The sequence below is a fragment of the Megalobrama amblycephala genome, linkage group LG12 (genome assembly GCF_018812025.1).
Source record: "Megalobrama amblycephala isolate DHTTF-2021 linkage group LG12, ASM1881202v1, whole genome shotgun sequence".
Taxonomy (NCBI): domain Eukaryota; kingdom Metazoa; phylum Chordata; class Actinopteri; order Cypriniformes; family Xenocyprididae; genus Megalobrama; species Megalobrama amblycephala.
This window is the reverse complement of record NC_063055.1, coordinates 6,670,001-6,695,000: the sequence shown is the minus strand read 5'-3', so window position 1 is coordinate 6,695,000 and position 25,000 is coordinate 6,670,001. Positions and strand designations below refer to the sequence as shown.

Here is a 25,000-nt window from a genome sequence, read left to right as displayed (position 1 = left end):
CTAAATTTCTGTGGCAGCGCTGTCGAAGAGTAATTAGCTGGTGAAGTTGATTTACTTATTGTAGAGTTAACGAAACTTATCATGAGCATTGTAATGTTTGAAACGGATGTCATAAATCTGTAAGATCTTACCTTCATGCTGTGGAAATACAAATTGGAAAACAGAACACAACCCGTACAGCGCTAAAAAAAAAGGGGGCGGAGCTACATAAGGTCTATAGGCCGAAAAGTCAATTCAGAAAACAACTTGATAGTACAGTCGACAATGTATAATATGAGGATGCATTTAAAATAAACATGTGGTTCCCCAGTGTTGCCTCGGAATTGGGCAACTTTAACACTGTTGCCACGGGTGGTTTTTCATGTCCCCGAGTTGAAGCAACCCCAAAAAACATGATATTTAGCCCTTGGAATGCGAATTTTACCAGGGGACCCCTCTGAAATGCAATTGGGCTAGTTTTGGGCTAGTTTTAAGTAGCAATTGTGCAGGTTTTGTTGTGAAAACCTGCAACCCCGTGGTGCACTGTAGTCGTCCAATCAGTGACGCTGACACTGCAAATATGCAAATAAGGATGTTAAGACAGGGTTTAGAAATGTACAGTGTGAAACATCAGCTTATGAATACCCTGGATTAATTGTTAACCCTGGTTAAATTTTGAGCCATGTGAAACGTGAAGCAAGATAACCCAGGATTCTATTTACCTGGGGCTTACAATGACCCAGGGTTAACTTTTTCAAGTGTGAAAATCCCTTATGTGTCTTTCAAACCTCATTCTAAGCAAGCCAAAGTCGACAGTGGCATGGAACCAAAACTCTGTCAGTGACAGTGAGGAAGGGACCATGCGAGTTCTGTTCACAAATTGGATCCAGAGTCAGCAGTCGTAGCATTTCCATGCTTTTGACAGCGGCATATAGACACAGATAAAGTTATCCAGAGGTGATAAAGCAGCTTTGTTCTGCCTTCCTAGACCATTGTTGAGTTGTATGCGAAAGAGAGAAAAAAAACTCTGATCCGTTCTATTCTCCACCGTCGCCATACCTTCAGTGAGATAAAAATCTTTAATTAAGATGTAAATCTGGGATTGATGGAATAATTAGCACAAGCCTTTACCGAACCCGTTGGAAAATGACATTTGTTTGCATATTAATAGCATATCCCCAGACTTTACATGACCTTGTGACAGCCGCCGCACAGCACAATTAGCAGCAGATCAAGCAAAGCGACGGATTTAATGGCCGACGCGTTCGTCGCGCACAAACTCTGTTTCTGAACGCCATAGAGCCTGACCTTTGACCTCAACCAGCTCGTCACCTGCCCGGCCGCTCTGTATTCGTGCTCGGATGACAGATGTGTGAATGAAAAGATGTGATACATAGGAGTCAGACAATACGTCGTCGGGTCACACGCTTTCTGCTATTTGGCTTTGTGGCTCTCAGACTGGTGCGACTTTGCAGAGTCGATGGAAACTGTTTGCTTTGACATTGAAAAGACGACCTTGAGACTCACCGGCACACAAGTCTCTCCGCCGCTCAGGGCTGTCTAGTCTGTTTTATTAAAGTACAGCTTGGAGTGTTTCAGTGTATTAGCTCGGGTTGCATGGTGATTGTTTAACTCCCACTGGTTAAATATACACAAAAAAAGTGACATTTTATGAGTTCTACGTCGATTTTTAGCATAATATAATTCAACAATGCCGTATAACTCATAAATGGCTTGTGAACTACTGCATTAGTAAGATAATTAGCAGTACAAAGAAAATTAGCAGGTCATACAAACAAGGTTTATATCACAAATAATTGAGCTATCTTTGATATCTCAGACTTCAGAGTGCTTTGTTGATTACTAGGACCATTGCTTTATGATAGGGCTTCTGAGGTAATTACTGTGGCTTTTTGGAACCAGATTTTACAGATTGTGTATTGTTAATATTCAGTCAGCTAAATGTGTACATTTTCTAAAGATATTCCTGGCCCTTTAAACTCACCACCTTAACAATCTGCACAATTTGAGGCATCATTCATGATTTTTAATACTTGAGATTAGAGATTTGAATAAAGCACTAACTCTAAGTATATATATATATATATATATATATATATATATATATATATATATAAAAAAAGCCCAATTATTGGCTTTATCTGTATATTAATAATAATATGTCACCAGTATTCTAAATATAAAAAATAAAAAAAATAAATGAATGTATGAAATAATACTGTTTGTTACTTTGTTTAGTATTAGTGCATTTAAAAAAACATAATGTGTATCTTCAGCTACACACAGTCACATGATTGGTTGAACACTATATGGGTTTGATTCACTTAAAAGAACTGATTCAGAGTCATTTGTTCCTGCTTCCCAAATGAATGAATCTTTTGAGATGGTTCTTTTTAGTAAATCAATATATCACACACATATATATATATATATATATATATATATATATATATATATATATATATATATATATATATATATATATATATATATATATATTGATTTACTAAAAAGAACCATATGTATTATATATATATATATATATATATATATATATATATATATATATATATACAGTAAGTTGTAATCTGCAAGTGTTTGATTCACTAAAAAATAAAAATCTTAAAGCATCATCAGCACCTTTAAATTTAATAACAGTCCTGCAGTGTCGTTGAATAGAGGAACGTATATGTGAGAACCTTTTGATTAAATTCTACAGACTCTAAAACTTTTCTCTCAAATTGCACACAGATACATTTATATTTTGATAACGTTTTTCTCACTTTGTAATTTCCAATTACAGGCAGTTTTATCAGGTTGAAATTCTGTTGAGAAGAATGTAATTGGATCTGGTGTCAGTCTACAGATGGATGAGGTTAGACAGACATATGGTTTCACATCGCTGTGTTTTATAGGAGGAAAGTTTGAAGTAAAATAAAGTGAGAAGAACAGACAATCCCACAATGCATTGCTCCTGTCAGTTGACCAAGAGTCATATGTTTTTCTTTGTTCTCTGATTTTGATGCGCGTTCTTCCTCTCCAGCGGCACGGAGAGCAGAGTGCGAGTGTCATGAGTCATGGTTCGTTTTTAGAGCCCTTAGCGTATATTATTATTCTAGAACTATTACTTTAGATCATACTTAGAGTTATGAACATGAATAATACCTCAAATCGTGCGGCTTGTTGACGATATCTGGTTTGAATTATATATTGTTGTTGCTTTGAAAATTTAGAAGCAAAAAAAAAATGTTTTCTATCCCATTCTTTCATTCGCATCAGTTTCGTTGTCTTTCTCTCGCGTCAATGACAGCCAACACGAAGAGCCTTCAAAAAATGACGCTCGTCCCTCCCATCTCACCAAAACACGCTTTATAATTACTGGAACGGTTGCTCTTAACCTTTTGTGTTCGTTTATTTCAGCTTTCCAAATCCAGATAGCCTTTGTAGTGGGTGTCCTGTGGATCTATCGTCTTTTATCAGCACACATAATGCTGAATAATGACTGGCACACCCCACGGTTTTGTTCACTGGTTATTATGTTCTTTTGTTGACAAGACAGTACCCTTCTCTATATAATTAATATTTGGACATGTGCACATATCTCAATTTCTCCCGTTGCAATGACGCTATTCTCAGCCTAATGTGTTCACTGTGATATTAAAGCTGGTCGAGCAGATGTTCAGGTTCTGACCTTTTTATCGCAATAACGAGCCTGCTTTGTAGCAAACTCCTTATGTGCCTCCTTGTGCTGTTTGATGTTTGAGTGATATTTGTCCTGAAATAGTCTTTTTTTTTTTTTTTTTTTTTTTTTTATTAAAAAAACACATTATTCTACAATGCCTCCTGTCGAATGTTAGAATGACATTCAATGACATATTCTTTCTCTTGCAAAATAATGTAATTCACAGTTTGATTTATTTATTTATTAGAATAATTATATCCTATAACTATATAGGTATGAAAAAGCTTCACAAACAGTCTTTTCAACCACACAAGATCATTATTTCTGTGTAACAATTATCACAGAAGTACTGGAATTAAAGTTTATAGTTCGGATACAAACACTGATGTCTACGATAACGATCAAAATACAGCAAATCACGTTTTTGAAAGTAATGATGCTTCAAATTAAAGGTGCCCTAGATTGTTTTTAAAAGATGTAATATAAGTCTAAGGTGTCCCCTGAATGTGTCTGTGAAGTTTCAGCTCAAAATACACCATAGATTTTTTTTGATTAATTTTTTTAACTGCCTATTTTGGGGCATCATTATAAATGCGCCGATTTTATGCTGCGGCCCCTTTAAATCCCGTGCTCTCCGCCCACAGAGCTCGCGCTTGCCTTAAACAGTGCCTTAAAGTTTACACAGCTAATATAACCCTCAAAATGGATCTTTACAAAGTGTTCGTCATGCATGCGGCATGCATGCGTCGGATTATGTGAGTATTGTATACTGTTCTATTGTTTACTTCTGATTTTGAATGAGTTTGATAGTGCTCCGTGGCTAACGGGTAATGCTACACTGTTGGAGAGATTTATAAAGAATGAAGTTGTGTTTATGAATTATACAGACTGCAAGTGTTTAAAAATGAAAATAGCGACGGCTCTCTTGTCTCCGTGAATACAGTAATAACCGATGGTAACTTTAACCACATTTAACAGTACATTAGCAACATGCTAACGAAACATTTAGAAAGACAGTTTACAAATATCACTAAAAATATTATCATGGATCATGTCAGTTATTATTGCTCCATCTGCCATTTTTCGCTATTGTTCTTGCTTGCTTACCTAGTCTGATGATTTGGTTGTGCACATCCAGACGTTAATACTGGCTGCCCTTGTCTAATGCCTTTTATAATGTTGGAAACGTGGGCTGGCATATGCAAATATTGGGGGCATACACCCCGACTGTTACGTAACAGTCGGTGTTATGTTGAGATTCACCTGTTCTTCGTAGGTCTTTTAAACAAATGAGATTTATATAAGAAAGAGGAAACAATGGAGTTTGAGACTCACTGTATGTCATTTCCATGTACTGAACTCTTGTTATTTAACTATGCCAAGATAAATTAAATTTTTCATCCGAGGGCACCTTTAAGATTACATTGTTACACCTATAGGTGGCTGTTAATGAGATGCAAGAGATTCATTCAGAAACGCTGATTCATCCAGTAAAGAAGCAAGTCTTTATGAGTGAGTCATTGAATCATTCACTCAAACTGTTTTTTTAAATAGTTAAAATGAATTAAAGTCACCCTGTAGTCTATCATTTTATCCCTTAAAACTCATCTTTGATCACCAAATGACACATTTAAACATTTTTTCCTGTGAAAAATAAATTCTTCATGCCTTAAAATAGCTTGAATGTAACTCTACATGGAAATTATTTCACAATTTGTATCACTCCGCTTGTTTCTGCCAGATCTATACTTCAGCATCTCTCACACTGACTATAATTTTACAAAAACTACTGTTGTTGTGTCACGGAATGTAATGTAGTTGAGAATATAGTTGTTTTGACCTCATATATGTGATTTTTATATATTATATATATATATATATATAGCGCCTATTTGATCATTTGTTTAGATGTTTTTGGATAGATAGATAGATAGATAGATAGATAGATAGATAGATAGATAGATAGATAGATAGATAGATAGATAGATAGATAGATAGATAGATAGATACTCACTGATTTGGTATGTTCAAGGTGCTTTATTAAATATATACATTTTCATTTGAAACATTAGTTTATATTTCAGGGTTTATTGACAGATCGAACAGCTTATAAATGCGTGTGGCCCAGTTTTTTTTTACATACACATATGTAACCCCATGTTTCTGAGGCCTTTCATCACATCCACCTCATTTTGTTTACCAGTAGCCGCTCTCCTCAGGAAAACGCGCCACACACTGTTGCCATGAGTGATGGCTTTCACGAACAGCCACTGCCAAATGCATACTCGTTTTTTGGCTCGGGAGGGGACAGGGGGCGGCTCTGACCTGCATCTTATTCTTCTCGTTGTTGTCTTGGCTTTGTATTCAATTCCCCAAGAGCTCTTTAGCCTCTAGCCAACGACATGGCCGAGCCAAAGGGAGAGAGACCGAGTGGAAGGGGGCAGGAAGGGGGGGGGGCACCAAAGTGTACCTCTGGAAATGGTTTGTGTCCATGGCAACGAGGGGAAGCTGGAAGATGGATTTGCAGTGTAATTCAAATCAGCCCCATTTGGTGGAGTTTGTATTGTATTACTGTTCCTGCAGAGGGGCTCTTGTGGATTCTGGAAAATTAGTTGTCGGGTAGAAAGGACTATGGTTAAAAGCTTCAGCAGGCCTATTATTGTTCACCCAGGCTAGTTGCGTTCGCTCGTCTGATGTGATGGATCTGTCATAGGTTTAGTTGGGTTGCTGTGTTTATTAAGAGCGTACAGGTCTCTGTAGACGCTGTTAGCGGCTCTCACGAGTGTCCCTCAGTGTTCATTAATGTTCTATTCATGGTTCGGGCTTTTTATGACTGCACATTTACTGGTTCACCTCACTGACGGCTCTAGGTGTACTAACAGCTAGCTCGCTACTGGAGACTTGTGCTAATTGTGCTCGAGGACTGGATGCTTCTAGCCTGATTGCACACGGACATCATTAAGACATCCATTCATCTGAAACATGTTTTCGAGCATCTTCTGCTCTGCAAAAAATACCATGCAGTTCAACATCCAATACTCGTAATAAATGTGAATCCAGTGGTTTTTCTAATGTTTCTACACAAACATATCACTCAACCCTGAAATAGATTGTTCTATGAAATAGTATGTTCAAAAACATACTCTATGCATTAGGGCTGCACGATTAATCGCATGCTATTCTCACGCGCATTTCGTCAGTAAAGCCGGTTCCCTGATTACCACTAAATCGCCATCACCTGCTTTCTAATGAAGCGGCATTTAATGGACAGAGCCGTAGGTCACTGAAAAGCCACGCAATATCGCGTTCATATCGCAGATGAATCGCCTGCGATAATGAACGCGATATTGCGTGGCTTGTCCGTGAACTACGGCTCCGTCTATTAAAAGGCGCTCCGTTTAAAAACAGGTGATGGCGATTTAGCGGTAATCAGGGAACCGGCTTTACTGACGAAATGCGCGTGAGAATAGCATGCGATTAATCGTGCAGCCCTACTATGCATGCATTATACAAAATAATTTATCATAAAATAAATATTATAAATGTATGTGTGTGTATATATAATTATATAATAATTACAAAAATTATGAAATAAAAATGTATATTTTATCTTTACGTTTTATTGCATATTACATTAGTTATTATAAAAAACAATCATTTAAAATATTCGATAAACTATTTTTAATTTTAGTATATATATATATATATATATATATATATATATATATATATATATATGTGTATATATATGTGTGTGTGTGTATATATATATATATATATATATATATATATATATATATATATATATATATATATATATATATATATATATATATATTATAATCATAAAATAAAAATATACATTTATATGCGTGTGTGTGTGTATATTTATTATTATATATAATATTATGATGTTATAATAATTACAAAAAGTGTGAACTACATATAATATTATATAATTTTATAATTTAAATTATAGTTATTAAAAATGTACATCTTTTAAAATATTTATAATTATATAATATATATGATAAATATTTAATGATTAATTTTTATTTGTTTTATTTATTTATTTTATTTTATTAAGGTTTTGGTATTTTATTCAGCTGCAAGCGTTGTTTAATATTAACATTTTATAACATGATTTATAATGTACAGTAGAATTCCATTTTAGGTTATTTATCAGATGTTTGTACTGTCGAAAGTACCGTCACTTCAGTCTGTGCTTCTGCTTTAGTCCAGCAGGTTTTTGAAAGATTGAAACCAAGTGGGAAAGTCAAATGAAAGAAAAACATTGTTTAAATCTCTAATGACTAATGTCTGCAAACTGTAAAGGTCGTGTACCAGACAGACTTCCTGAAAGGCACCGAGAAAAACTGTTGTCTTGTCAATAAGCCCTCGCTCAAACAGGTGGACGGTTCTCCCATTGTTCCTCTCACTCATCAAAGTCAAAGAGACAATTGACCCAGACTCTCCGAGCACTTAGTCCTTTACGCATATCAATTAATGCACAGCATCGATTTTTCTCGCCCCGTCATTCACCCCTCACTCCATCTTAACAATCTGTCCACCCAGTCACCTTAGAGCGTCGCTATCGGAGTTCTCCATCATGAAAGGCCACTGGAGTTTTCAAGGTTTTCATTGCGTTTCTGCCCTAGTTCTTCATTTACAGAGGGTTCAGTGTGACCTTAGACATAATAAAGCAATATTGCTTGGACTGGAATGGTGGGAGACCAGTGGAAACCATCCTGGAATTATCCTCATAAGAAGGACACCGAATATGGAAGCGTAATAGATTTCTTCGAAATTGGAATAGCTAAGCTGGTACTCAGAGAGTGGGAGATCTCAGCTGGGGAGAAATTAGTTCGTTCAAATGGAATCAGTGTCACTACCACTCCTCAAACTAGTTCAGCTGGAGAGACGAGCGAAATGAAGGGAGCTTGGACGTTAGTTGAAGGTTAAATTCTCAGTTCAACCAAAAATACTCACCCTCATGTCATTGCAAACCCATATAATTTTCTTTCCATTGCGGAAGACCATAAGGAGGTATTTTGAAGACCCTCCAAGCAGCTGTTTTCCATACGGGAAAAGCATAAACGAGAAAAGCTTTATTAAAGTAGCCCATATGAATTTTTTTTCAAGTCTTTTGAAGTCTAACAATATCTTTGTGTGATGAACAGACCAGATCTCAATAGCTCTTAAATTGCATTTACTTGTTGCTGAATGAATCCTGTGAATCATGTTGGATGTGTTTGCTAAATTACTAAATGTGAAATGTCATTCGTGCATGCACATATTCATATTTGGGGTGTCAGGATGCATTGCGCCAGGCTTGACGTCAATGTGAGCAAATGTCACATGCCTTCTAGTTTAAATATGTGCATGTGCAAATGAGATTTTCAGTGAAAAACAACTAAGCTTTCATATGACTTCAGAAGATTTGAAGTACATATGGACCACTTTTCTGGTGTTTTTTTTTTTTTTTTTTTTTTTCTCTCCGTGCTGTCATTGTAAGGAAAAAAGCAGCTCAGAGATATATCTTATGTTGTGTTAGTAAATGTAAATAATGTGAATCTGGTGGTTTTAAGATGTTTTTCAAATGTTTACACAAACATATCACTCAACCCTCAAATAGTTTGTTCTATAAAAATAGTATGTTCAAAAACACTTATGCAATATGTGTGTATCTATATGTGTGTGTTTTTATATATATATATATTTATATGCAAACTTAATTATTAAAATTAATGTGCATTTTAAGCAAAACATTTATTCATTTGTCATTCCAGCATGCACATATTCAAATGTATTTAATTGGTTTCCACATGTTTTCTAGTTTAAATATGTGCATATACAAATGAAATTTTCAGTGAAAAACATCATATGGGTGTCATTTATGGTGCTTTTTGTGCTTTTATGATACAGTAGAGAAACTCAAAGATTTCTTTTCTTTCTAATATCTTATTTTGTGTCCCTCAAAAGAAAGAAAAAGAAAAAAATATATTTTTATACTAAATTAATACATGTACATTTTAAGCAAAATATTTGTGCAAAACATTGATGCAAAATGAACAAATAAATAAATATAATTTTAAATGTAATAAATATATATATAAAAAAAATCATACACAATTGGAGCAACCTGAGCATTATTAAATGTTAACAATATAAATTTTTGGCTGATCTGTTCCTTTAATATAGTCTTCTTCATTACCATGGTTAAGATGATAATCTGCAGGCCACCAGTTCAATCCCCGAGTTTCACATGTATGCACTTGAGCAAAACACTTAACCACAAGTTGCTCCAGAGCGTTTGTCTCTGTAACGTGTCCCCTAAGTCACATTGACCAAAAGTGTCCGCCAAAAGAATGCGTGTTTACATTGAGCATTGTTTCACTGTATGCTTCCTGTCACGGGCAATTTACAGCCCCCGTTGAGTTCCTGTCCCAGATTCCGCTTGCTGTACATGCTGCGCGTTGAGAGGGATCAATACGGTCTTCAAGGAAACATTCCGGCTGTCTCGCGACGACGGATCGTTGTATTGTTGTCACCTGGGTATTTGTGTCCTGGGAACCACTTTAGGACCACCCTACCTGGAAAAGGTGACGATATATCATAAATCACATTAGTTCCAGTTCACCAGGAAGACAAGTGCAGTTTAATTGGACAAAAACTCATTTCACAAACGTAGGAAAGGGAGGGAAAAAAAGCGAAAGCAAAAATGGGCAGGAAGGCCTTGAAGGTGCATGTACCGAGAGATATCCTTTTCTATCTCCTTAATTAAGACTGCTCCCATTTCTTTTTTCTTTCCTTAGACATATGGGCATAATTAAGGGAAAACAAATCATTACTGCTGTGTGCATTGCTGGTGAATAATGGCATTGTCAGTTTCAACTGCGCTTGCTTCATTTCCCAGACAGACAGGCGCGCTGGAGGTAAAAATGCGGAGTTTTGCTGTCGCTGATGGAAAATAATGCCATCTTAGACATCGTGATGAATTAGATACCTGGGCTTTTGGCAAATATTTAGCTTCCCCCCCCCTCCGTGCGTCTAGTTTTGAGGTGTTTGATGCAATCCGGGCGGCTGCGCTTTTACAGGCTTTTCTCTATCTCTCCTCTGTGTGCGTTTTTCATTAGAGTCTCTCTGGAGCGGCCTCAAAATTAAAGCGCATTTAATTTACTGAGCCTCGTTATGCATCATCAGCTTATACTGTACTTCTCGCTGCTGACATATAACAGTAATCAACAATAGCCGCATTTAGGGCTGAAGTCACTAAAATATGACTTGATTTTCGGTGAGGATTGCATATTTTAATGCGCCGTGTCACGAATGGTGACGCAAACATTGTTATAATAGATGATCCGGGTCGGGTTATGGCAATGCTTTGTGTACATTAGCGTAACTCTTCTCGTGCACGGTTTAACACATGCACGGTCGACTTTTAACTCCACTTAACACGTCTAACGAATATGCCAGTTTTATGAATGTTTTAATATCTGGCAGCTTCCCTGCAGATGTACTTCTGAGGAAACCAGGCCAGCTCACTCCCACGGACGCTCGGCGGCAAAAACAAATGAAAGCGCAGAGGAAGAGCGTCTGCGCCAGAGGCGTAGCTGGCATTGGAACTGCGGGGACGCGTCTCTGATACACTTACAAATTACTGTGCTTGTCTCTTTTGCTTTTTGGAGATAATCAATACCCTTAATGTGTCCCTTACACTTTTCAGGTTTTGAAAAAAATGAGCAAAATCTTATCACTGTAAGAGTAGTTTTGGTAACACTACATTAAGGTTCAAATAATTAACATCATCTAATGCATTATTAGGTATAATGAACTTCCAATGAACATCATTTTGTACAGCATTTATTATTGTAGTTTAATGTTAATTTATATATATTTTTTTATACATTTTCAATTGTTAATGTATTATAAACAAACATAAATTGAGTATGTATAACTTCATTGACGGAAAGGAATTGAAAGTGGGTTGAAAATCACATTATGAAACACGTTGGCCACAATTATTGGCACCCTTTTATTCAATACTTTTTGCAACCTCCTTTTCCCAAGATAACAGCTCTGAGTCTTCTTCTATAATGCCTGATGAGTTTGGAGAACACCTGACAAGAGATCAGAGACCATTCCTTCATGCAGAATCTCTACAGATCCTTCAGATTTCCAGCTTCATGTTGGTGCTTCTTCTCTTCAGTTCACTCCACTCATTCTCTATAGGGTTCAGGTCAGAGGACTGAGATGGCCATGGCAGAAGCTTCATTTTGTGCTCAGTGACACATTTTTGTGTTGGTTTTGATGTTTGTTTTGGATCATTGTCCTGATGGAAGATCCAATCACGGCCCATTATTGGATTTCTAGCAGAAGCGGCCAGGTTTTGATTTTTTTATCTTTTGGTATTTGATAGAATCCATGATACCATATATCTGAACAAGATGTCCAGGACATCCAGCAGAAAAATAGGCCCACAACATTAAAGATCCAGCAGTATATTTAACCGTGGGCATGGGGTACTTTTTATCCATGTGTGCACCAAGCCCATCTGGTGAGTTTGCTGCCAAAAAGCTCTTTTTTTTTTGTTTCATCTGACCGTGAGGAATTTCAAGCCGGTCCCGTTTGAAGATCCAGTCATGTCTGACAACTGAATATGCTGGAGATTGTTTCTGGATGAGAGCATAGGATTTTTCTTGAAACCCTCTCTAACAACTTGTGGGGATGTAGGTGCTGTTTGATATTTTTTTTAGGCTTTCTGAGACTCAAGACTCAAATAATCTCTGTAATTCTCCAACTGTGATCCTTGGAGCGTCTTTGGCCAATCAAACTTTCCTCCTCATCGTGCATTAGGATGATGTAGACACACGTCCTCTTCCAGGCAGATTTATAACATGTTTAGTTAACATGTTTAGATTGGAACTTCTTAATTATTGCCCTGATAGTGGAAATGGGGATTTTCAATGCTTTATCTATATTCTTATAGACACTTTCTATTTTGTGAAGCTCAACAATCTTTGCTGCACATCAGAACTATATTGTTTGGTTTTACTCATTGTGATGAATGATTAAGGGAATTTGGCCTTTGTGTTTCCTCATGTTTATACTCCCGTGGAACAGGAAGTCATGGCTGGACAATTTCATGTTCATGATCACCCTGGTGTGCTAAAAAATTTAAATATGAATGGGAATAAACTTCAGAGATATTTTACTCATAAAAAATAATTCTATTATTCTGCCAATAATTGTGGCCAACGTGTTTTGGAGAAAAACATTTAGTTCCTAACGTGATTAGTTCCTAATCACATTAGTTCCTATATATAATCACATTTTTATATATATATATATATATATATATATATATATATATATATATATATATATATATATATATATATATATATATATATATAATGTGATTATATATAGGTGATATATATATATATATATATATATATATATATATATATATATATATATATATATATATATATATATGTGATTATATATAGGAACTAATGTGATTATATATATATATATATATATATATATATATATATATATATATATATATATATATATATATATAATATAGTGTATAGTTACATTTAATATTTATATAGAATATTTATTGTATTATATATTGTTATTTATTTATATTTACCATTGTTAATTAATTCATGTTTGTTCATAATATGCAAATTTATAAATGAATAAACTATAATAATGTTTTAAGTATTTAATGTATTAATAATGTAAATATAACTATGAAGTAATAGATTAACCTATATTAATAAATGTTATGAAATATTAAGTAACACTTTACAAAAAGGTTTCATTTGTTAACATTATTTATGAAAGATAATTCTTAAACATTTTTTAAAAATGTTTCTTAATCTTAATTTCAACATTTACTAATACATTATTTAAATCAAAAGTTGTACCAGTTCATATTATTTAATGGACCTGAGCTAATATGAACTAACAATGAACAGTTGTATGTTTATTAACATTTTACAAAGTTTAATAAGTATAGTAACAAATGATTTGCTTATTGTAAGTTAAGTTAGTTAATTTTAGTTAATGCATTAACTAATGGTAATCTTACTGTAAAGTGTTACCAAATATTATTAATTTGATATCTAATTAAAACTTGATGTTACTGTAATTTTGTATTGTAGAAACTGAGTTTATCATTATACATGGCTATTTTTTATTGTGAATCCAGTTTAAATGGCGTAATTAAATATTTTGCAATTTGCTATTGTGTTTTCAAATTATTTTCTCTCTTTATTTGGAAACTAAAAGATCAGATTATTTAAAACTAATTAATGGTGAGTTTCACATTATATAACACCGGAGTTAAAAATAGGTGCTCAAAACAGTATAAAAAGTATGGTTCTGACTCTCAATTTTGATTGGATGAGCAACATTCGAAGCTGATTAAATTCTATGTATTTATGCAGCTGTATTTATTCTATAATGTTGCGACAATACTGCAAACTTTTACCATATTGTTTACCTCATTACTCCATGTTTTTGTCACTATCATGTGTAAAGAATGATCACTCATAGCCACACAGATACAAATCTACACATTTGTGCTATTGCGTGGAATGTGAGTTCATTCGGCCCACCTTTAGTGTTATCGGCAGCATCAATAGCATTTTGTATTGTTGATCCATTTTTGGGGACTGTGGGTATCTGTGGATATTTGACATGCATTGGTTTGAGTGGACAGGGAAAAGGAAAATCATGCTCACTGAAGCTTGAACGAGACGGGCCGCTGCTCTCTGCAAACGCCTCTTATCAAGCGAGCGCCGCCAACTGCAGGCTATTGTGCGGGCCGGGATGTTTCGGTTTACTCATCCGTTTGTTTGTTTGTTTGTTTCCAGGTGCTCCAGAAAGGAAGCCTGTGAGAAGTGGGCCGAGCCGCTTCACTTCAGTACGGAGCTGAAACAGTGTGTTGACATCACTGTCACTCCCGATAACATGTCCGTGACCTCCGCTTCGACACAGGTGATTGAATTTTATATGCTACTCCAGAAGCATAAAATCACTCCGGTATAGCGGCGTAACTGTCTTCATAATGCATTTTTATCATGGACGCTCACAACGGTGTCTTTTACGAGTATTGCTTTTACAGTATAATGAGTGCTCTGATAAAAAATGTACTGTATAAGAATAACATTGACATTTATGTATTTTGAACAGACCTGAATTAATGAGTAAAAATATATAGTAAATATAAAAATAGTTCATTTAAATCAATATAACATAGATAGATGGATAGATAGATGCAATTAGATTTAATGTTCTATATTATATTTATATTTACCATTGTTCAATAATTGCATGTTTTTTCACAATATACACATCTATTGTATGGCTTCAGAAGATTTTTACCATGTTTTTATGGTGATTTTGTTTTTTAATTAAATTGGGGGAAAAGCAGCTCAGAGGTTTATTGGTTTATTTATTTATCAGCATATTATTTAGTCTTCATCTTGTGTTTTTCTTATTATAAAAGAAAGTAATACAGCTTTAAAACAATGATGACAGGATTTTCATTTTTAGATGATTTTGTCACTTAATGCTAACAGAACCGTGACAAAACGCTGTTCTCACACAGTTTAATCAGGCTGGTCACGTGATCTCCTAGCATGTCTGACAAGAGATTGTGTGTGTTTGTGTTTCAGCTGAGTGTGAAGGTAGCTAACGTCCCAAACCTCTCAGCGGGGGTGACATGCGTGTTTGAGGAGCTAACAGAAAGTCCTGGAGAAGTTCTGGCCAAAGGACAAATCCTCTGCATGTCCCCATCCCTGCGGGACGTCCCATATGTCACCCAGGGATACGGTAAGAGACACGAAATGCCATTCAAAGTGCATTTGACATCTGTAATGTGATAGTGTTTTGGACTGAAAATAGAAATGAGTGGATCATGATTGGATCTTAAAAAGCTGTAATATTATTGGTCATTTTCCTCTGCCCTTTTTGCATTAGCAAAAGATTTCAGAAGCACCATCAACCACTGAAATTCAACTCTTTCTCCACTTTTCCAGGGTTGAACCATCATCTAAGAGTCTTAAAGGGATAGTTCACCCAAAAATGAACATTTTGTCATCATTTACTCGCCCTCATGTTGTTCCAAACCTGTATGAGTTTCTTTTTTCTGCTGAACACAAAAGAAGATATTTTAAAGAATGTTGGTAACCAAACAGTTGATGGGCCCCATTCACTTCCATAGTAGGAAAAAAAAAAGTCAATGGGTGCCGTCAACTGTCTAGTTACCAACCTTTTCTAAAATATCTTCTTTTGCGTTCAACAGAAGAAAGGTTTGGAACAACATGAGGGTGAGTAAATGATGACAAAATGTTCATTTTTAGGTGAACTATCCCTTTAATAGGGATAAATACAATGTTTAATTTGACTTGAATGAGAACGAGGCTGAGGGACAGATACATAATTCATTTAACAGGTTGCATTAATGTCCTACACCATGTCTAATTTACACAACCCATGTTTCCAGAATTTTGTCCACTGGAAATGTGTGGAAAAATATGTATTTTTCAGTGCAACATCAAGTACAATCCATTATCATGCATGTTAACATAAATATGAAATCTACCCTAATAAGGTCCAAACAGCAAAGGATGTTTCCTCATACGCTGACCATCTCAGATAGTTGATCTCTTTTGGTTGACATACTGTCAGCACTTCTTTAATCATCATAATATCATATGGCTAATATTGTAAATAATTTAGCATGGGCTCCTCCTGCCGAGTCTTGGTTTCTCACAACATTTTGTTCTCAGTTTTCTTTTTACATCCTATAAAGCATATAAAGGAATGAATGGATTACGTATCACCAATAAATAAATTAAAAATAGAATCCAGTGTTACTTTTTTAGCATACCATGCGTGTGTGTGTGTGTGTGTGTGTATGTATGTATGTGTGTGTGTATATATATATATATATATATATATATATATATATATATATATATATATATATATATATATATATATATATATATATATATATATATATATATATATATATATATATATATATATATATATATATATATATATATATATATATATATATATATATATATATATATATATATATATATATATATATATATATATATATATATATATATATATATATATATATATATATATATATATATATATATATATATGTATATGTATATGTATATATATATATATATATATATATGTATATGTATATATATATATATATATATATATATATATATATATATATATATATATATATATATATATATATATGTATATATATATATATATATATATATATATATATATATATATATATAATATGTGTGTGTTTTAAAGCAATTAATGCTTTTATATTTACATTTATAATGTCTTATATAATATAATTTATGATACAAAAATATTTTGATTTCAAATAAATGCTGTTCTTTTGAGCTTTGGCCATCAAAGAATTCTGAAAAAAAACATGTATCACAGTTTTCACATAAATATGAAGCAGCACAACTGTTTTCAACATTAATAATAATGACAAATGTTTCTTGAGCTGCAAATCAGCATATTAGAATGATTTCCGAAGTATCATGTGACACTGAAGACTGGAGTAATGATGCTGAAAATTCAGCTTTGATCACAGGAATAAATTACATTTTAAAATATATAAAAAAATTGAAAAAAAGTTATTTGTAATTGTAATAATATTTCACAATATTGCAGTTTTTACTGTATTTGATCGAATAAATGCAGCCTTGGTGAGCATAAGAGATTTCTTTCAAAATATTTTATATTATATATTTATGTTTTTATGGTTTTCATTTATCCCTTCAATTTATACATTAAATCAACACGTGTTCATTCCATATTTAATTTGTATTTGTATTACCAAATGTAATTAATATTTCATCCTGTCTTAAGGTCCATCTCTTTTCACAAGCCATGCTTTACTGTGGACACACATTTTCATCTTTCGACAGTCAGACAGACTCTTACATCTGTCACCCACAGCCTCGTTTTCATTTGCGTCAAATGAAATACATCTACTCTGACCAAGTCTATTAAGCTGCTCTGGAGAACTACTTTGGAACAATTTACGCTTGAGAAATAAAATTTAATTTGATTTAATTAATTTTTTTTCCTTCCGCGTTTCCCATTTTGTGTTTGCCTTTTTTTTTTCTGATGACTGATAATTACATGAATCTCTTCTGAGCCTCCTGAAGCTTTGAGACTTACTTCAATTCCCCCTTTTTTTTTTTAATTTTTCTCATTTTTAAGGTACTCTAAGAATTCAAAATCTCCTGATGGTAACTTTTAGACTCCGGAAGCCTGGTAGTCCCATTAATAACAATTATTGCATGTCCAAATGGAAATATTATGTCAATTATAGTGAAGTGAGGCCCACAAGTATAATTTGATGGGCAGAGATGTAGTCATTATGGAACGCAAAAGGGTTGCTGAGTTTGAAACATAAGTGCATTTCGCTCACAGATGGAAGAAGTGGATAAATGGTCTCGCAATCAAATATATTAGAAACATGAACATTACTGAGTATATGTGCAGAGCGGGACACTGCCTGCATTAGACCATCAGTGCAAATTCAAACGGCCCTTCTCATGCTAACTTCATTTCTCGTGCATTTTCTCCGCCTTTCTCTTCATTACTGTCTCTTTCCATTCTTTTCCAGGCGATAAACGGGTCGTGAAGCTCTCTCTGAAGTCCAAAGAGACAGGCCTCAAATTCATCACCACCGATTTCATCTTCTACAACTGCAGCGTCTTGCAATCGTAAGTGCGCCGGTCAAAGATGTCTTTGTGACGTGTGAAACTGCCAGCCGGGTTTGATTGGATTCGCAGTCATTGAACTAGTTTCCTTCACAGCCGCCGTTATCCACTTTGTCAGCATTTTTACCATTTTTTTTTCCCCCTCAATTGATTCAGCACTTTTCATCCAGTCTCACGTCCTTGCTCTTAAAACAGCCAGCACTGCTGCTGGAATTATTCACATAAAAAAATAACAGTAATTTTAGTGAAGAGAAAGTTCTTGAAAACATGCTAAAGGAGAGGAGACTGAAGCCTGATTAAAGCTCTGGGTGGGGAACAAAGGAAGCTTGTTTCTGCCACTGAATAAATAACAAAAAAGGTAACTGCTACATTTTATCTCACAATTCAGATTTTTTTCTCACGCAATTGCGAAAATCTTGCAATTCTCACTTGTGAGTTAAAGTCAGAATTACAAGATATTAACTCACAATTCTGACTTTTTTCTCAGAATTGCTAGTTAATATCTCTCAATTCTGACTTTATAACATGCAACTGCGAAGTCAGTCTTTTCCCCCCCTCAGATTTGGACTTTATATCTCACAATTGTGAGAAAAAGTCAGAATTGCGAGATATAAATTCGCAGTTGCAAGAAAAAAAGTCAGAATTGTGAGTTTATATCGCAAAAGTATCTTTTAGTTTTATTCCGTGGTGGAAACAAGCTGAAACAGTAAACATTTAAAAAAAAAAAATGGTTATCTATCTTAATATTATGTAACAATACTATAATGAAAAATACATTCAAAAATAAAAGCTCTAAAAAGTTATTGTTCCTTTTTTCTCAGAACTGCAAGTTTATATCTCAGAATTCTGACTTGATATCACGCAATTCTGAGGAAAAAGTCATAATTGTCAGAAAAAGTGGCTATTTTTTATTCTGGACAGAAACAAGCTTCCATAGTTTTGAGAACCTCATTTAAAAATAAAACGGAATAAGAACATTTTCTCCGGAAATTTCTCAGAAACCAGCAAACATCCTGCTGAAATCATAATTTCTCTTTGAATAACACAGTAAGTTCCCACAGGCAGTAAAAAAGAGTGAGTTGCAGCTCCGTCTGTGGTCAGTAAATGAGTGTAATTGCTCCAGAGGTGTTTGCGCTGGTGTGTAATTGCGGTGCGGTCCAGCTGTTTGCTGCTGGAATGAGTTCAATCTGTGATGCAGGTCATATTTGCACTCAGTTCTTGCAGTCGTCTGCTTCTGGTTTAAGTCAACTCACTTTTATTTATAAAGTGCTTTTTACAATACAGATTGTTATACAAAGCAGCTTCAATGTAATAAACAGGACAATCACAGTGTTAATTTTGTATAGTTCTGCATTTATAAAAAAAAAAAAAATACAATTCTAGATGTAACAGCTTTGAAAAGACAATAGTGTCACTATTCAACTAAATGGCAATGATACAAAGTTCATCAGTAATGAATCGAACTTCAGCTCTGTAGAGCACAGGGTTTCAAACTGGGGTCCTGGGAAAAAAGTAAAAAAAAAAAAAAAAAAAAAAAAAAAAGATTAAACTACCTAACTAAATAAATATATTTTGTTAAAGTAAAAATTTTAAATTATAAATTATTACTTTATAAAATAATAGCAATTATAAATTATATTTAAATAAAATTAATACATTAATACATTTGATTTAAATTAATTAATATAAATACATTTGATTTAAATAAATACATAAATATAAAAAAACACATTTAATTTAAATAATTAAAATTAATACATTTGATAAAACTAAATAAATACAACTTTATTTAAATAATTAAAAATGCATGAATATATATAAACATATTTTTAAAATAACATTTAATTTAAAATTATTACATTTGAAAAAAACGAAATAATAAAATAAAACTATTTAAAGAATAAATAAAAAAATAATAAATACATAAAAATTACATTTAATTTAATGAAAATTAATTCATTTGAAAAAATTAAATAAATAAAACTTTATTTAAATAATAAATAAAAAATAAAATATTAATACAAATTTACAAAATAAGTTAAAATTAAAAAAAAAATTGGAAAAACATTTGATTAAAATAAATGAATTAAAATATTTAAAGAAATAACATTTAATTTAAATAATTAAAATTAATACATTTGATAAAACAAATAAATACATAAATAAAACTTTGTTTAAATACATAAAAATGAATGAATAAATAAATTGATTAAAGTTAATAAGTGAAATGTGTTTTAAATAATAAATTAATACATTTGATTAAAATAATTTGTTAAAAATACAGTACTACAGTGAGCAGGAAAAACACAATGAAGCTAAATGTTTTACTCATATATTTATATATATTAATTCATGTTTTAGTAATTGGGTCTTCAGTCTGAACACTGTAATCACGGCCAGACTTTGGCCTGAGAGCAATCCACGCTCTATATATTTGTTCATTTGCACTTCAGTCACCGTGGAGTCAATGCAGAGGGTGGAGACATGTCGTTGCGTCCCGGAGGACAGGAACCCCCTCGTTTATTTCCATCCACCGCTCCTCCTTTCATTCGAACGCTTTACATCACTTAACCCAGTCAGCGAGCACAATCATGCATTGTTAGCGCCTCCTTTGTTTTTCCAAAACCATTTCGGCCGTTCCAGTTGTGATTTGCATCAAAACGGGAGGGAAATGTGAATTGGTTTATCAAAGGAAGGAAAGCGAAAAACAAAAGGGCGATGAAATATGACAACTGGAGGGAGCCGCCACGTAACGACCACGATTTGCACTTTGGTGCTACATATACAGGTAGTGTTTTAGAAAATTAGATGCACAAACCCACACTCTGCAATCTGCTCTTCGTGTGTGTGTGTGTGTAAGTACAAGCGCCCGTGCTGATCCATAGAGCCGGGCTCGGCAGTTGCCATGGCAACCCACGTCCGAGCGAGGCCCGCTACCTTGCCAGCATGGCCTATAGCCGGTGCCAGATTTCCTGTTTTCACAAAAGCCCTGTGGGAACGTTTAGCCCGCCGATTGTGTGATGCCGGTGGACAGCACTCACTCGTCCTCAATCTCCTGCCTCCATCTTTAATTCCCACAATTCTTTGGCCACCCAGACCAAAAGACCCTTCCCCAGCCCCCTCTTAACCTCGTCTTTCCCTGTGGGATAATGACCACCTGTGATGGGAGAGAGGGGGCAGGGGAGGAAGCGTAGTGCATTTCAGGATATTTTGTTATGAAATGGCTTATATAAAGCCAAAGCACTTTATTCTGTTTCATCTTCCCATGCAGCTGTTAGCGAGGGTTTCTTTCTAGTGCTAGTTAGTTTTGGATCTGAATGTGGGCATTCATTAAACATGTGAAACTCTTTTGTGTTTTATCGCTCAACCTAGATATGCGTGGCCTCAAGTTACCAGGAAGTGAATATCAAAGGACGACTGTGTCCTCGCTCACTGTTTTTATGATGAGTTGGGTAGGTTTTGAGGGAGTAGTCGCGGGGCTCAACAATAAGGAACATTTGTTGGTTTTGTACATTTTTATTGGGTTTTTATGCCATGCAAATTTTGTTTGGTTTTCTGTTATGTATTCCCTCAGTGTTGTTGCGGTTTCTGCTGATGTGTCACCAAGATAATGTTATCTAGCTAACATGTTTTGTTGATTTTGCAAAAATGTCTTGTGATAGTCTTGGAAGCATCAGTCAGAATGTGCTGAAAACAAGACAATCAGTAATGTTTTATATTAAAATGTACATATGTATATTTGTACAAAAAATATTACTTTCTAAATAATACTTAGTATAATTAAAAATGCATAACTTTTATAAAATAATTTTTTTAATATATTTTTATAATAATGCTATAATAATGTATTTTATAGTTATGTATGGGTCATTGACGAATAAGGATTTTAAAAGTGTAAAAAAAAAAAAACATAATGGAGATATAATTAATTTTGAAGTTTTATTAAGTGTTAACAATGTGATTATGGTTTTTATAATCAATTAACACGGCTTTTCTCATTATTTACAAGATGGACAAAATTTGTCACCAAAAAAGTCATTCGGTTTAACCAAAATATCAGTTTTACCGAATGACATTTTGGTTATACCGAATGGCAATATTTTCAAAAAAATGCTAACAGGCTAATATCTAGCTAGCAAAAGAACAATCAAACATTTTATATTTAGTACAAGTTTTTAAAATATTACAACATTTTTCATGTTTTATAGCGGTTGTACCGAATGACCTGATGTTTTGGAACATGCGTATGAGTGAGTGAAAACATGAATTTTTCAAATAGTTACGAGAGAGTTAATTACTTTGCTTCACGACCATATGATCCTTTACAGGTGTCTGAATGATGTCACATCCTGTCACATGATATTGAATGCATGACTTGATCCAAAATGGTCCCTTTATTTTTGTTACTCCGAATGACATCAATGAAATTCTTTTTTCCGGACATTCTTTCTCATAACAAAGTAACGACTTCTACACATAATTTTAATCCCATTTTGCACTATGTTGATACTTGATGTTATAAAATCATGCCAGAATAAAAAATATATACATTTATTACATTTTAAGATATTTTAATCGCAAATGAAATGGCTGTATTGGCCTTGGGACGGTTAAACCGAATGACCTTTTGACACTTCAGAATCTTTAAAGTACATTTATATGTAGCAAAATATAATTAAAACCTTTTGGATTCAATAAAACAGATCTACTTGTACTGCCTTGTATACTTTGGATGTCATATCTTTGTTTTTTATTATTATTAAGGCCTTTGGACAAAAACAAATGACCCATCACGTTATTGACGTGTGTGTGTGTGTGTGTGTGTGTGTGTGTGTGTGTATATATATATATATATATATATATATATATATATATATATATATATATATATATATATATATATATATATATTGAGAGAGAGAGAAAGAAAGAGTATTATAGTAATATTACATTTATAAAGCAATATTATTATAAAATAAATATATATTAAATATTAATAATAAATATTTTATTTATTTTTATATATAATTTTATAACATAAAATGTGTCTTTTTTTGTTCACATTTCAATATGCATTTCTGAGCAAAATTGGATAGTCAATTAGAAAAAAATTACGTGTGTATATACATTATTTCTATAATTTATTTCACTTCAAAAGCTTGATTTTATTCATTGGGAGTTGATTGGATTATAATAAAGTGGGCATTCCATACCAGAATGGAACCAGATGATTGGATGGGAGGGTTGGGAAAAGATTAGTGATGTCATTTGAAAATAAGACATTTTTACAGATGGACCTTGTTATTATCATGTTATTACATTTAGTTTAAAAGATTAGATTTTTTTTTAACCTTTTTTATAATGTGCACAGATGAGTCCAGGTCAGAATCTTGTATTAAGAATTGAAACATGGTCAATTTTTAATTTCAGTTTGACTATTGTGCACAGTCTCATGATTTGATGCTGTTTCGCCTGAGCTGAAAGTCCAGCCCAGACTCCCAATGATGGTAAAATACTCACTTCATCAGAGTGTCACCATTTGGCCGTGCTGTGTTTTTCAGCCCACGCTCAAATTAAAGCTGAGTGAATTGATGGGCCTTAAACCCCTGACACAGCATATTGCATATTTCAGGCGAGACTCGCAGATCCGTTTGCAGTATTTACAGCGCATTTCAGCTGCAGTGGAGCGCTGCGCCCTCCTCCATCAGCTCTAGTTTGCATCTTTACCTTCCGGTGCACTAAAAAAAACACACCCACACCACACACCCGTCGGCAGTAATATTAGATTTAGCCAGTTAAAATGCATCCATACTGCAAAGAAACTGCATTAGCGTGTTTTAAATGACCCATGATAATTTGTATGGTTTTATATCCGTGCGATTGTTCTGCCAGAGATTGTTGTGCAAGAAAAGCGGCCTGTATAATTTGCCCCTCTCAGATGTTTCGAACGTGAGCAGCCGAGGATCTTTTCTCCTCCCGGAGGCCCTGCGAGAGCGAGGGGAGCGAAACGAGATTATACTGAGCGATGCAGCTCCAGGTGTGTTGTGCTCGGACTGTCGAGTGCTCTCTGAAGGCGATTTGAACCGTGCCTCCAGAGGGAAGGATGTGATTAGTATGGCGTATTGCGCTGGCTTTCCGTGCAGGACGGTGGCAGATGAGAGACAGCGTGAGGTGGAAAAAATTGCCCTGCCGGAAGTGTCCGCAAACGCTCTCACAATGTGCGCCCGGTCTCTCGTGGCGCGACTGGCCTTTCGTTCTGTACGCCGCGCTCTAGTCCACAGGTGTCGCCTGCTTATGTTTCTCGGCAGGATGTGACTGTTTAATTGGGAATGTCATTAGGGCTTCTGTCTGAAAGGCTTTTTCAGGGTCGGGTTAATGACTAATTGAGAAGCGGCGTGAACGAGTCGGGTGTTCAATGGCCCTAGAGGATTAATTGTGTGTGTTGAAGTGAAAGAGCGGATTTGTGACATATTGACCGCTCAGATTTCCA

The 25,000-nt window shown here is 34.2% G+C and overlaps 1 protein-coding gene across 2 annotated transcripts in view; it reads left to right on the top strand.

Annotated features, from left to right (window-relative positions):
- The window catches only part of plxna3 (plexin A3), a 202,152-nt gene that overhangs the window by 96,182 nt on the left and 80,970 nt on the right, over positions 1–25,000 (top strand). For both annotated transcript variants that reach the window (XM_048210619.1, XM_048210621.1), the window contains exons 6-8: positions 14,581–14,704; positions 15,385–15,541; positions 18,414–18,513. In XM_048210619.1, coding sequence (XP_048066576.1) covers positions 14,581–14,704; positions 15,385–15,541; positions 18,414–18,513 — 381 coding nt within the window. The remainder of the gene's footprint in view (positions 1–14,580; positions 14,705–15,384; positions 15,542–18,413; positions 18,514–25,000) is intronic.